The sequence below is a fragment of the Prinia subflava genome, chromosome 7 (genome assembly GCF_021018805.1).
Source record: "Prinia subflava isolate CZ2003 ecotype Zambia chromosome 7, Cam_Psub_1.2, whole genome shotgun sequence".
Classification (NCBI taxonomy): Eukaryota; Metazoa; Chordata; class Aves; order Passeriformes; family Cisticolidae; genus Prinia; species Prinia subflava.
The window spans coordinates 1,979,868-1,995,115 of record NC_086253.1 but is presented as its reverse complement, the minus strand read 5'-3'; the positions used below and the strand labels follow the sequence as shown (position 1 = coordinate 1,995,115).

The window sequence follows — 15,248 nt, the reverse complement described above, 5'->3', positions numbered from 1 at the left end:
GGTGAAACGTGTGGTTGATACTTTTAAATGGAAAAAATAAGCAGGAATAGACTTAAAGCAAAAGAAGTGATTTAAGAAAACTGAAAAATGGAATCATAATAATGATTTTGAAAGGCTGAACGCATTGTGGAGTCTTGAAATCAGGCAAGTTCAGTTTAAAATTAGTATTTTTCAGTTTATAATTGATTTTTTTTTCCCCAAAGAAGCCAATCCAGTGAGACAATGAGCAATGAACAACTCTGGCAATACACACCGTAAAGCAGATTTGAGCTGTGCCAGGCCAAGGGTGTCCAACAAAGACAGGAGCACCTGCTCTGCCACCTCCTTCGCCTGAAAAAAGGAAATAAAGAATAAAATATCCTTTCCCATCCTTCCAAATCCCAGCAGCTCCAGGAGCATCCACAAGATCAACAAGAGCCACTAAACAGTAACAACACACTGATGCACCAGGCTAAAATTTGTTCTTTCACAGATCTCATTTTCCTTACTGTGAGGTCAGGAAAATTCATGAGAAGATGGAAAACCAACTGGAGATGGGTAAAATTAGACTCACTCTGAAATCTCTCTTTATTTCTTTTTTTTTTTTAATCAGAATTCAGAGCCTGGTTGGAGGCCAGGGTACAAACCTCGCGTCGTTCCATTCAGCGAAACATTGGAATTATTTTGGTTTTCATTTTGGTTTGCACGTAAATCTCATACTGCAAGCAATCCAAATCAACAATTACAGAGAGAGAACAACCACAGGGGGCTTCATTTACCTTGGATTCAGTGGAAGTTTTAGCATAGCACTCAATGCCAGCAAGCACAGCCTCTACAACAGCAGAATATATTTGCGACAACAGCGTACTGAAGAGAAATACAAACACAACATTTACTGGACAGGTAGAGTTTTCTTCCTCCTCTCTTTAAAGGAGCAGCTTTTTCTCTCATTGTACAACTCCCTTAATAATGAGGAAGGGGTCCTTGTTGGAGTAAGTGGAGAAGCAGTTTTATAGTTAAGCTTTCTGTTTAAGAAAATGAAATTAGAGCGAGGAAATTGCTCAAATTACAGGATATTTGGGGAAATAACTCTTGAGTTAAATGGATCTGGTGCTTTTGTTAGTTAGGAATAAAAAATCTGGTTTACTGTTGGATTTTGCTGGAGTTTAGGAATCACATCCTAAATGCAGGGCCTGCAGTGACAGAGGGAGTGGCTTCACACTGACAGAGGGGAGGGGTGGATGGGATTCAGAATTGTTCCCTGTGAGGATGGGGAAGCCCTGGAATGGAATTCCCAGAGAAGCTGTGGCTGCCCCTGCATCCCTGGAAATGCCCAAGGCCAGGCTGGACAGGGCTTGGAGCCACTTGGGACAGTGGGAGGTGTCCCTGCTGTCCCCCCCTCTCCTGGCAGGAGGTTGGAATGAGATGATCTTTAAAGATCTCTTCCAACCCAAACCACTCCACAATTCCATGAAATCTCCATCCCAGCTCAGTCCAATTCCCTTCTTAAAAGAGGACTGAAAAAAGCTTGTACAGAAATGAACTAAACCCAAGTCAGGTGAAGCCAGGAGTGACTTTTATTGACATTTACAGCTCTAGAACCACTGGGGAAAACCCACATGTGCCCAAGCAAGCAACACCAGCCTCTGTTTTCCTGCTAAATTACAACAAAAAGATGAACAGATCAACAAAATCAGTCCCTAAATTTTAAGTTCTCATTTCTCCACTGCCAATATTGAGGGAGGGAAGAGGAGGGAGGAAAGAAGCATTTAAGCCAAAGGCAAAGTATTCCTGAAGGATGGAAAAAAAGCATCTGAAGATTCATGGAGGAACCTCCAAACACACCAAAGTTTGTCTTTGATCATCCCCAACAGCAGCAAGGGATTTTAAAATTCATTTTCTCACTATTTTTTCAGGTTTCTGGACTGTAATTTCCTGTGCTTTCACATGCACTTAGCATCTTCTCACTGCACCCAGTAAAGCAACATAATTCCTTTATATTATAATTCTTCCAGACTTTGTAACCATTCCTTTTTCCCTCAAATTCACATATATATTTGCAAGTAAACACCTCAGGGAGGTGTCCTTTTTCTTATTCTTCCCATTTTAACACCTTAAAACTAGCAGTGCAAAAGAGAAAAAAAGGGCACAGGATTTCTGTTGTGTTGCTTTTGAAGCATTTTCTTAAAATAAAGATAAAACCACAAAAGTTATCCCAGTTTATCTTTCAATTTATACAGTCAGTTTATGCACTCCGGGCAATCAGTACAGCCAAATTTGGAATGAATAATGTCCAGAAATACTTTTTATTTCACTTTTTATGAAATGTTGACAACAAGAAGCAGTTACAGAACTCAACTGCAAACTAAGTCTAAAATCATGAGTTCAGGTTAGTCAAAAAAAGCCAATCATGCTACTGTTGCTGAAATCAGATTATTTGAACCAACACAGGGAGGCTTCCAAGAAAAAGATATTTTTTATTTAACTACTGCCTTTATCAGCTCCTGCTTTGTTTAGAGCTTCTCTACTCATCTTGATTAAAATTTATTTAGTACAAAGGATTTTTGAAGGAGGACAAAAACTGTTTGAGCAGAACACAGATGCAAGAAAAAACACCTGAGTTCAGTTTCCTCTAAAAAAAAGGAAAATCTGCTGCTCAGTGCAGTAATTCCATTTTTATGTCTCACAATTACCAAGAGTCAACAGCATTTAGTGTGACAGTGCTGACACATCTTGAATATCTTGAATATCTTGCTACCAGGTCATGCAGCTTTGCAGAAGCAAAAACAGGCTCCTAAAATGATCTCAACTAACAAGGAGGACAAAATCTCAGAGGAAAGGTCTGGTTTATCAAGAGAAAGAGCAGGACCAAAGCAGATTATTTAACTACTGTGTTCTCCAAGCTGGACAGGGATCTACAACACGCAGAGGAAGTGGACATCAACATGGATAAACAAAGTGGGATTTTGAGAAGGTTAAAATGTGCAGAAGCTTTGCAGCTTCCCAACTTTTGGCAAAAATTAACTTTGATCTAACTTTAAGACAGTGAATTTCTTCACAAGTTTGAGTGTTCCCTGTTGGCATTTTCACTAAGCATCGGAAATCTTACACATTGTTAATGAAACTGGTCAAAAAATTACTTTTCCTTCTATCTGTGCAAGATGCCACAGTCTGAAAGACTTTTTCCCCCCCGGGTTTGAAAGATAGAAAGTATCTTTAAAAATTATTCAAGTAACTGTTATTTTTTTACTACAATTTGAGCAAAATTTATTAATATTTCCTTTCCTACCCTGCTGCTGTCACACTAACAGCTCCTCACGTACCCACTGAAACTCCCCACAAGCATTTTGCCTTTGCAATCCTGTCCCTGATTATTCTGAATAAAAATGTCTCTGCAAATGCCAACAGCCACTAAAAGCAGGTTTCACCTACTGCCACGAGGTAGAAAAAGAGAAGAGTTAAGGAATAATATAAAAAATTGGCAGCTTACACTTGCTCAGCTTGCTTGTGCATCTCATTGTCATTTCCTGTATTAAAAACAAAAAAGGTTTGGATTAAACACTCTCAGAACATTTTTGCTGCACATCTTACATGGAATTTATCCAGTATTTTATGCTCCTAGGGCAAACACAAGCTGTAATTCCAATCCTCCAGCCATCCTCTCTTCAGCTTTTCTGAGCCCACTCTAATTTCAAGATAATCCTAAGGACTGACTTTATCCATGGACTCTTCCAGCCATTTAAAATACGTAACAAAATGGTTTTTAAAAATTTTACATGGCTTGTTTTTATTTGGGAATGCAGCTACTGTAACTCATTAGACTGAGGATAAAAGAAGTGAAACAATTTTCTTCATCCTAAAAATTCTCAGTTACTTGATAACCACCAGTTTTAATTACTATATTTTGGAGACTTTTTTTTATAAATCCATATGGAACATGGGCTTAAATATTTGTTTATTACTTTTTAAAGGGTCTGCACACTGAGATCTGACAGATTTCATGTTTAACACAGGGATCTGACAGATTTTACCCAGGGAATCTGTTATGATTTCATGCACTGGCTACAGAATCTTCCACTCTATGTCCTGATGCTTATAAAGGAAGCAAAGCCTTTAATTGCTACAAATTTTCATGGAATCAGAGGTAATAACTGCCCTGGTGCATTTAATGCACTTACCCAGGAAAGGAATGTGAGTGGCTCCAAAAAAATAGGTCCTTGAACAAGCCAGAGGTCCCTTTGGAGATACACACTGCACTACCTAGCAGCCAGCATTAATGAGATACAAAAGACATCAGTAAAACAAATTGGTGCAATAATTAACAATTAACTACGCTCCCCTTAAGTCCTCTAAGCACTGACAGACTACAGAAGTTTACAACACAGACGGAACTGGATTGTGAAAAAGCAACTTACGTTTTCAAAGGTCTATTTCACTTTTGACTTGACCTGAATGCTTGAAACCTTTGGAAAGGAGATGAGCTCTGACTTGTGTTTTCAATTTCCTATGTCAACTGCTCTTTTCATGAAGAGGAAAGTGTGTCAGGTTCCCATAACTATGCTGGCACTTGGTCTTATTTACTATTTTCATGACACCCTATTAAAACAGTATCACCTGTACCTGTAAATAAACCACCTTTTTAAGAACAGCATCAGAATCTGAGGACAACAGATGGAGCAAGTACATCAGAATAACACAGTACTTGCATTTGCAAAGGTAGCAAAAGGTATCTCATTGTTAACGAGGGAAGGAAAGACAGAACTGAAAGTGTTTTCACAGAAATCATGTTAGAGCAGCAAATGGAGGATGACACTTCACCCAGATGCAAAAACCACTCTTTTCTCAGGCTCTGGACACGCGATGTGTGCCCAGGAACCCCACGTCCATCCATCCCTGAGGCAGCTGCACATGAAATGCTGACATGAACCCATGGGCTCACTCATGCTCTCACTCCACGGCCACATCCACCTGCTCAGGGCTCACACCACTCCCACAGCCCCTGCAGGCAGCACGGAGCTCTCTGCACACTCTACCTCTCTCCTCCTTCGCTGCCCGTGTCCTTCTGGAGCCACCCGGGCCCTCCAGCCAGAGCATCCCAACTCCCTGGGGCCGCCAGCCCAGGCACCGGAGGAGCCACGGACCTCAGGCAATGTTTAACAACCCAGCTTTTACTTGGAAATGGAAACAAGTTAATCTTTGCAGCTTCATCACAACACTCCTGCAACTGGGAAAGGCTTTGCAGAGTTTCGTCAATAGGTGTTGGAGCACGCACTGGAATTTGGATACGTGTCGGTATCCCAGGTTTACTCACAAAGGTGTGGTCAAAAAAAAGAAAAAAAAGTGGATTTTTGTTTCTTTTTTAAGAAATGGCGAAATAAATGTGATTAAAATAGAATCTGTGTGTCACAATTCAGTGCCTCACAGGTTTTCACTTTGTAGCCAGGACACAAACCACACTTCCCTCTCCCCCACCCACTTACAGCAAAAGTTGTCTTATTCCAGAGAAAAAATTATTTTAACTCATTCAGCAGTCCCTGATTAAGAATAGTATGGTTTAACTTGGAAAGAGCAAGAAAAAAATCAAATTTGTTCCTAAACTGATGGATTGCTAAGATGCTTTATGTTAAGAAGAATTAAGTATTTAACTCATAGACAACAAGCACAAAAAATATACGAAGAAAAGGAAAACATCCTTCAAAATCTCAGAGAACTCCTCCAAAGCCTTACCATATGCTTGGCAGTGCTTCCACCAAGGCCAGTGTTTCGAACCAGATGTCCTTCAGATGGAAAATTGAAGTTCCCAGAGTTCAAGTTCTCCTTTGTGGAGTGGCTGCCGAACAGGACAAAGGGCTGCCGGCTCGGGCTGAGGAGGAGACAGGGAATCACCACCAAAATACCCACAAAGTTTACACCCAACAAAGGAAATCAAAGCTTGCAAGTGTGATGGACCAACTGCTGAATTTCTCACTATAAGAAAAAAATATTGCTAAGGCTGCACAAAGCTTCACAGTGAAACAACCAAGTTCCGAAGAAAAAAATCTATTTGCATTTAAAAGATAAAAATTTCTTTTAAACACAATACATTTATCTCAAGGTTGTTCCCAGATGATCTTAGAAGATTCTTTTATCTTAAACTGCCTTGAAAGGCTGGTAAGTTTAAAATTCACTATCTTGACAAAGCCTGAAATGACCGTGTAGGAAATAAACAAAACTATTTTGGGTTTAGTTCTGGCTTTGGGCCCAAGACTCAGCTGGAGAGGTCAAGGATTTTCTTTTCTTTACTGCAATGCAAACACCAGAGGATGCTGCCAGCAATAAAGGGCATTGAACTCCATGGTTTATTCTAAATATAGGAGAATGTGCAGAGAGACAGAAGTAGCTAAACAAACCTTGATTAGCTCAAAACAGCAAAATGTGGATTTTGCAACACAACCTTCAGTTAAAAAATTTCTGGTTAAAACTCTCTCAGAGAATCACAGGATGGTTTGGGTTGAAGGGACCCCAGGTTGTTCCAGGGATGGAACAAGGAAAGAACTGATAATGCACAAAAATTCATGGTATATGTAAGAACTACAGCATTAAACCCAGTGAAAATTCAGCTTATCCTTCCAGAATAGGAAGGAACTTTGCACAGTTTTTTTTTTTCAGGATGAGATTTGATAGACTGAGGTGATATCAAAAAGAATTTTAAGCATTATGGCATCAGGGATATGGAAATAAAATACTGAGGCAGTAGTGTAATGAGTAATAATTACCTGTTATCTGTTATATGGCTTGAGATCATGCCATGGCTGAAATAACTTCTGAAGGGCTGTGAAGAATTGAAAACAGAAATTATCAAGAAGTACATGAACATAGGTGTGAAATATCCTATCATTAATTAAACCCAAATTATCCTTCTCAAAGAAAACTCCTGAACCCTCAAAAAAATACTTCCAACCTCCACAAACACCACTAAGTCTCTCACATTATTAAATCATGGAATGGTTTAGGTTGGGAGGGAAATAAAAGCCCATTTAGTTCCAACCCCCTGCCATGGGCACTGACACCTTCCACTATCCCAGCAACAGAGGAAGCAATAAAATGCGTCAAAAAAGCATCAAAAGGCTTCAAAATGCATCCAAAAAGCAAAAAAAATGCATCAAAATTCTTCAAAAAAAGCATCAAAAGGCTTCAAAATGCATCAAAAAAGCAACAAAACGCATCAAGAGCCACCCCCAGAAATCCTGTGCTGTTTCCTCCTGTGCTCTGTGCTTCACCCTCAGTTATGTTTGAGATGTGCAAATTCAATTTGTTAGCCCTGCACATACCACATTCCATCCAAGTGCAAGTTAATCCACCTACAAATATCTCCTGTGCAGATACAAATTGAATTATCAGTGAGCAAACACTTGACTGAATGACCCCAGCAGTCCTAAGCCATCACACCATGGATTTTTAAGGTGGGTGGTGACTTTAAAAAAACCAAGCTGTGTGTTTTGACTCCTTAAACATTAAAAGTGAGATGGGATAGGGGAAAAAAACCCAAAATTATGCTGAATAATTATTCCTTCTGCATGGATACCAGCAGGATTCTCGAGGATTGCTGAAGCAGGCTTACCTCCCCTGCCTGAGATTCTGAGAGTTCCAGAATGAAGGGAATTTCAGTGTCAAAATTAGCAAAGAAGTTGGTCCACTGGTGTTCAAAAATCATTAAATCCTAGAAGGAAAATATCTGACATTACTTCCCATGGCAAGAGAAATGAAGGCAAAGGTGACATTTCACTGGAATACAGACTGCCCAATGGACAATAAGCTCAGGAAAATAAATATATTTTAGAAGAGAAGGACATGATGCTGAATTTCAGGGTGTCTTTTGGTGGGTGTGTGGCTTATGTTTATTTTTTTTCAGAAAATTGAAGTCTATTTAACAACAACTTTCAGGCTGAAAACTTTTAATTATGGTTAATAAGTCTGCTCAGAGTGTAGGACAAGTCCCAAACACTGATCTCACTTCCACACAGAGAGGGGAAGTGAAATATCAGAGAGTGATTACTTAGACTGAGAGCCTTGTAAAAACGCTATGATATTTTAATTTTCATTATAGCAGTTGATTGAACAACCAAATTGGCGTGAGCTACCAATATTTTATTAATAAAGGACAATTACTGCTGAATTTCATACGTATTAAATTGCTGCCAAGCTAGAAACAGATAAAAATTTGTAATTGTCATATAATTATTAATAATTCTAATGCATATACCATTAAAGTATAAATGCTAATAAATCATAAATTGTAATTATAAATACTAATATTTATACAATGCTTTGAGAACAGAGCATGGCATTATTGTGAGAATCTCTTCCCACTGTTTGTGTTTCCCAAAGCATCAGGGCAGCCACTGAGTGTCACTGTTCTCCACCTAAAGGAGCTATAAAACATCTGAAAAGTGCTTTTTTTTTTCTCCTGAAGAACGGTTGTGTGTTAAAGGGGATTTTTTTAACCCTCCTTGCTGCAAAAGGAGGATTAACGCACAAAACCACAACAATTTCACGTATTTTGTACAGAGTTTAATGACATGAAGGAAAACTTTCAGGAGATTTTCAGACAAGTCAATAAACTCAAGGAGACCAAGACAAGTTATTTTAGTGTTCTGCAGAGTTTGTGGTAGATTTAAGGAATAGGAGGAGACCCTGCAAGCAACGGCAGGCAGAGCCTGTAGATTAAGCCCATAAACTTAATTAAAACCAAGCAAAATCACAACACTTTTACTCTGTGGTGACACCAAGCAAGAGCTGAGGCAGAACATTTCACCCTCATTACCTCAAAGAGCAAATCCTCCAAGGACACAGGATCCATTTTGCTGTAGGTCTTCCACAAGTCAGCACTGACATCCATTAACTGGAAGAGATTTTAAACACATTTCTATGAAAAACACCCCAAAGGAGGCCACAGATTCAGGTTTAAGCTGAGACAGCACTGGGGAACATTGCCCTGTTTAACAGTACTCCTTAACTCTAATTTCACAAATATTTTCACTCTGATTTCACAAATATTTTTGCTCTGTTACAGAATTTTTACCCTCTGCAAAGCTTTCTTTGCAACCTCCAAACAAATTATTTCACAAAATTTTTTAATAGCAAAGAACTGCATGAGCTGGTGCAGGCAAAAGGGCAAGATTGAGTTTTGTGAGTTAAGACAGCCAAGAGCCAATTCCAGGGTTACTCATCCTGAGCATCAGCCAATACTTGCTCCAAGCTGATGTAAATTTAGGCTAAGCCAGTTTAATTTTGCAATACTTTCTTCCAAGTAGCAGGATGATACATATGAGAATGATATTTAAAAATATATTCTTAAGGGACACAAGTATCTGAATGACTTCTGCATTTACAGGGTTCCCCATCATCCATTTAATTAAAAATACAACACTGGCTGGAATTTTCTTAAATTACTGCTATTCAGTTATTCCAGGTAGTCATGTCATTAGATATGTTAATAATCATTTCCCAGACCTCACTTCCATTCCATACTATATATTTACTATATAAATACAGTAAATTTTCTAAATCACAGCATCTTGAGCACTTCTGATTTCTCCAGCAGAAGAGCGACCACCTTTAAAAGACTGGCAAAAATCCTGAATTATCATCCTTTGATGATATTCAAATCTAAGAGAACACACAGCAGAGGGAAAATCTCAGAGGGAAAGCCTGAGCTAAAAATGCACCAAAATCTCCCCTTTTGATAATGGCATAAGAATTAATTTATAGATAATTTACAGTGATCCCCAATGCACTTCCAGCCCGGTTTCCTCCCCCATCAGTGACACAGAGCAGCTGCCTGACACAGAACCACAAGAACACGTATAAAGTTAAGGATGTCACCTCCCATTTGAAATCCCCTCATGATTTCAAGGAGGAAGCAAGCAAGAACTCCAGCCAGAGCCAACGTGATTGCTCTTAAAACAGGAGTGCAAGAATTTTCCCTGCTGTTTTTTAGGCACTCAGGAGTGCTTGGAGGCAGTATCAGCTCCCTGGATCACACACGAGAGGTTCTGTCCGTGCCACCGTGTCTGAACATTTTTTTAGAGCCTCTGTGGATTTGTGAAATGAACCGGGGTAATTAAAGGCCAATTAAAGACCCAAACAGCTCCTGAATTGCCAGATTTTCATTGACTCATTTCAGACATCAGGAAGGGTGACTGATTGCCCTCCCCAAAGGTGCTCATCTGTTTGCACCCCGTGTTTAATGGTCTGGGCAGGTTCACACCCCAAGGTGTGACAGTACAGTGGTGGAATGAAAAAAACCCTGAAGAAAGGCACCAGTGGAAAGAGAACAGTGCTCAGCAAGGCACAGGAACTCACAGAGCACATTTCTGAGCAAGCACATGCAATTCCAGATATGATGAGACTCTAACAATAGCACTGTTAATTCTCTGGAGGTTTTTCAGCTATCAGGAGTCAAATCAAAGCCCATTGTGGCTGTGAAAATGGAGGAGTGAGAAGAAAAATGGAACAGCTGCATTGCTGTGGCAGAGGTTTAAAAAATGAAACCAAAGAAGCTTTAAACAAGTACAGAAATGCAAAGCTGTAATCTGAAAATGCTGTTCAGAGCATAATTAATAAATGGGCAAACCAATGACATAAGTTGCTCAGCATGGAACAGTAAATCATTATTAAAAATAGGAGCAATTAAATCCTGACTGCTGCCCTATTCATGAGGGTATGATGACCCATGAATATACAATGTCAGTGAGAGAAGGAGATGCATCTCTTCAGTCAAAACCAGTGACCCAAGAAATAGTCTTTTCTTATTTTCTGAGCTCATCTCAAGGTGTTTGTCACTAACCAGCTCCTCCTGTTCTGCTCTTGAAGATCTAGAACCCACCCAAAAATCAGGGGTAAAAAAATCCATCTAGGGGTAAAAAAAATCCATCTAAGGGTAAAAAATTTGGTTATTGGTAGAGGTAGCTCTAGAGGGAAAAGAAAAAAGTTCTAAATCAGAGCTGAGGCCTGGGCAGAATGTCCAAATAAAGGTTTATCCATGGGAAAGTGCTGTGTAGCCCTGAACAGAATCTCAGCAACACCACAGGGTCTCCATCCTGCCACACTTTTACAAGATCCCAAAAAACTTCATCCAGTTCAGCAGCTCACTCGAACAGCGAGTCAGGACTAGATCATCTCAAGAAGTGCTTTCCAAACAAAGCAATTTCACGAGCAACTTGTGCTTTAGAAAGGGACTGGCAGAGGGAGGCACTCACTTCGTATTTCATGGTGAAGAAGCCGTCGCCGCCGATCCCCTCCAGCGCGAAGGCCTGCACGATGGGCCACTTCTCCACGATGAACATGTCAAATATCTGCAGGTGGCCTGCAAAACAAGCACAGCAGAGCTCCCTCACAAATCCTGGCTCTTCAGCTCTCCCCAAGCTCCTGGGATTCACTGAGGGTCTCAATAATCCCATCTTTGTACAACTGAAAATCGACATTTTTTGTGCAGATGGTGATTTTAGAGGCTCCTCTATGCCCTAAGTTTTGTCCCTTTTTCTCAGGATGTTCCACATCTCCTTGCAAACTTCATTACAAGCTGATTAACAATTAAAATTCAAGATCATAAACAGGGAGCTTTGCTCACTCCATTTGCTCAAATATTTGGCCATAAGTAAATACTGTCAACATCTCAGAATCCCAGGATGGTTTTGATGGGAAAGGACCTTAAAGTTCATCCCATTCCACCCCCTGCCATGGGCAGGGACAACTTCCACTATCCCAGGCTGCTCCATGCCCCATCCAGCTCGGCCTTGGACACTTCCAGGGGCAGCCACAGCTTCTCTGGGCAACCTGAGCCAGGGCTTTATCACAAACACAGAGAGGAATTTCTTCCATCATCCCCATTTAATCAGAATTTTAAGTTGGGGGAGTGGAAAACTCATCCTCCTGGCACTTCCATTAATGACTTTCCAGGCAGTCAGAGCATATCATCCTTCCCCTAAGGGAAGCAATAAAGAATTAGGAATAAAAAAGAATGCAAGATTACACTGCTGAGGCTCAAGGCTGGCTCCAGATCCCAACAGGGCAGTTTTTTTCAGTTCTAAAAAAGGAAACTTGCATAAAGAAATGTTTATTCTTCCCTTCCATAGAGAAGGATTTATCTGGAGCTCCCATGGGAACAGAGAACTTCTGTAGCAGCCCAAGACACTGCTCTGAATGCAAATCATTTCTCTGCCTCACGCTGAGGGCATTCACTCCCCAGATGAACTCTGAGGGCTTCCAGTTCTCAGAAAGAAATTCAACTCTTAAGGAAAAAGAGGCCAGAAGGAAACTAATGACTTACTAATCCTTATTTCTCTCCTAAGGCAAGGCAATCTGCATTCCCTGAAGCTGCAGGGTGCAAAGATTTCCACTCTGAGCACCACCCACCCTACCTTGGCAGCTGTAGGGGATCCCAATGCGGCTGCAATCCCGGACCATGTCCACAAAGCTGGAAATCTTAAATTCCTCTGCAGCTTCTTCATCTTCGTACTGAAAGAAGCCATTTAAAATCAAATTGGATTATGCATGCCCTAATTTGATTGGTAGGAAAGAGAAGATGCAGCATGCAAAGCACTAAAATATCACCTATGGCCTCCAGCAGCTTAAGCACCTCTTTCTGTATTTTGGAAATCCCATTGTGGCAGGGATGTACCCAAGCCAATGGAAATTGAAAAAAATCAAACTTCAAAGCAATGTTTTTAATCATGACATATGAAGGCATAATTATAGACTTTACTTTCAGCTTTCAGTGAAGTCTTTCAACATCTAGATTTGAAAGATAAAAGTCATTTTGAGGATACCAACGGATCTGCCACAAAAACCATGCCACTGAGGGAAAAAAATTAATATAAAATACTCTATTACCAGCTAAACAACACTGAGCAAGGAAAATCAATGACAGAACAAGCCCCAGGCCACAGATTAGTCAATGAGAACCAGTTATGGTCTGAGGGAGAGGTGAACAGCAGGAAAAGGAGGAGGCAAGAAGAGGAGAAATCCTCATGAAACAATGTCTGCACTGAGGACTTCAGCAGACTGAAGAGCAAAATTCCTAACTCAGAAAAGCGTAAAAAACAGATTAAGAGACAAATCACACTGAAGTCATTTTTGTAACAGAACACAAACCTGCAAACACACTGACTGTGACCTGAAAAGCAGCTCAGCAGCAAGTCTGGAACCAACAGGTCTAGCCCTGCTGGCTTCAAGATCCACTTGTTTTCTGGAGCAAGATCAGAAGGCAGAGGTGTTTTGCCTATTTTATTTTTATATGCAGTGCTCTGAGCTTCTTATCAAGGCAAATGACACGATTATGAACTTTTTGTGAGCTTCAGGGTACACTCACCACATTTATTTTGAGAACAAGTTCTTTTAAGCCAAGCCTGAATTGAAGCTGCAGCCCCAGCTCCTCCATGCCGTGTTCCTTCTTCAATCCCAGGAAGGCAGATCAAAGTTGCAGTTCAAAGCCAAGCCCCAAACGACTGCCAGATTCTCAGGACTTAAAAATGTTGTTGGAATAAGAATTTGGGTTTTGGCAGGGTGCTAAAGGCTTGCTCACAATCTGCTGTTGCAGGAATAAATACAGCCAGTTCAACTGTGACACCCCAAAATTTAGTACAGAAAATTCCTGTATTTTATCCTATTTGGCCACTTTGAACATGGGCATTTTTTTAGTAATACGGGATTTTTTTTTCCCCAGTAACTAGGATAGTCTCCTTAATTCCTGTGGTCTAGTTAAAGCAAGTAAAAGGGAAAAAAGGAAGGAGAAGCTCTGTTTTGCCAGAGCCAGGTACAGCACTGCTTTATTTGTTTCTAATTCTTGCACTTTTTTGTTTCATTTTTATGAAGTTACTTCTATCACTAAATTAAGTACTTAAAAGCCACTGCAGGCAGTTCTCCTGTAAACAGGATGCACTTAAAGCCTGACACAGCCAAGTTTTGTTTGTCTTTCAGCAGTAATTTAGGAAACTGGCAATTCTTATACATTGGGAATGTGACTGAAGTGCTCAGCTCACTCACACCAAACAGCAATGAAGAAAACTGTATTTTCAGCTTCCAAAAATCAAACCTTTCCCCTCATTTCCACAAAGAACAAGGTTTTACCTCGCCAGTTACATCATCATTTCCAAGCAACACTGTGTGATTAAGGTTCCTGCTTACCACAATGAATCATATCAAAGCCTATAAGCAGATGAAGCTTAAAACTCAATAGCTGAGATTGCAGTTGCACTGGCAACTGTGAAGTAAGAACTTCTCTGTTCCTGATTCTGAAGTGCACGTGTTCTCCCAGCATCACATTTGCCCTTTCAGCAGGGATTCTGGCAACAGAAAAGCCTTGTGAAGCCAGGCTTTAGTTTTGTTGTGGCATGTTTTAACCTGGAGCTCAGCTGCTCTGTCCTAGTAAGAATTATCCCTCTCTGCTGCAATTTGTCCACAATATTTATCTGCTGCAATTTATCTGGAATTTATCCACAACGAGTTTTGGGATCCATGGAAAGGTATTTATAAACTGGAGCAAGATCAGTGGAGGGCCAACACCATCAGTGGGATGCAGCACTTGTCCCAGAAGGAGAGACCCAGGCTTGCTCAGTATCTGCACCTCAAACCCACCAAAACATTCCTGAGATGGTGAAGTCAGGTTCTCCACAGTGGTTACAAAAGTCATGATTAAAACAAGACAGGTTTGGGTTTGACAAAAGGAACAGTTTTTCACTAGGAGGGCAGAGAGAAAATGGAGCAGATAGCAGCAGAGGTTCTGCACTCATCATCCTTGGATGCTTTCAACACCCAGCTGCAAAAAGACCTTGAGTAACCTGATCTGATCTCACCACTAAAGCAGGAGGTTGGACAAGATGATCTCCAGAGGTCCCTCGTAATCTGAATTATTTCCTAATTCTGTGATCTAAGCTATCAACCAGACACATAAAAACACAATCAGTCTATTGTAAGACCCATCACTTCCAAGCTGGAAACTCAAGGGAACAAAAGGTTTCTCTCCCTGACTTTCCCATTCATTTTTCCACTGGCTTCACTCACCAAACCCACTCCCTGCAGAATAAAGTATAATTCGAACTTAGAAAAGGAACTACCCAGAACTCAGTGCAGGAAGAAGTATTTCCAGTCTCCACTGGAATGAAAAGATCCTTATTCTACACCCAGACAAAGAGCATTTTCATTTTCCACTCCTCTAAAAATACTTCACAACAATAAATGGACTTTTTCTGTAATACTTTGACTTTTAAGTTCAAGATGAAACATCATGG

The 15,248-nt window shown here is 40.3% G+C and overlaps 1 protein-coding gene across 1 annotated transcript in view; it reads right to left on the bottom strand.

Annotated features, from left to right (window-relative positions):
- The window catches only part of DNAAF9 (dynein axonemal assembly factor 9), a 65,796-nt gene that overhangs the window by 34,488 nt on the left and 16,060 nt on the right, over positions 1 to 15,248 (bottom strand). Inside the window, exons 5-14 of the mRNA XM_063401351.1 lie at positions 12,381 to 12,477; positions 11,220 to 11,326; positions 8,783 to 8,860; positions 7,580 to 7,678; positions 6,735 to 6,790; positions 5,707 to 5,842; positions 4,158 to 4,239; positions 3,470 to 3,506; positions 759 to 846; positions 254 to 330 (exon numbers count right to left, since the gene is read on the bottom strand). Of these exons, the coding sequence (XP_063257421.1) occupies positions 254 to 330; positions 759 to 846; positions 3,470 to 3,506; positions 4,158 to 4,239; positions 5,707 to 5,842; positions 6,735 to 6,790; positions 7,580 to 7,678; positions 8,783 to 8,860; positions 11,220 to 11,326; positions 12,381 to 12,477 (857 nt within the window). The remainder of the gene's footprint in view (positions 1 to 253; positions 331 to 758; positions 847 to 3,469; positions 3,507 to 4,157; positions 4,240 to 5,706; positions 5,843 to 6,734; positions 6,791 to 7,579; positions 7,679 to 8,782; positions 8,861 to 11,219; positions 11,327 to 12,380; positions 12,478 to 15,248) is intronic.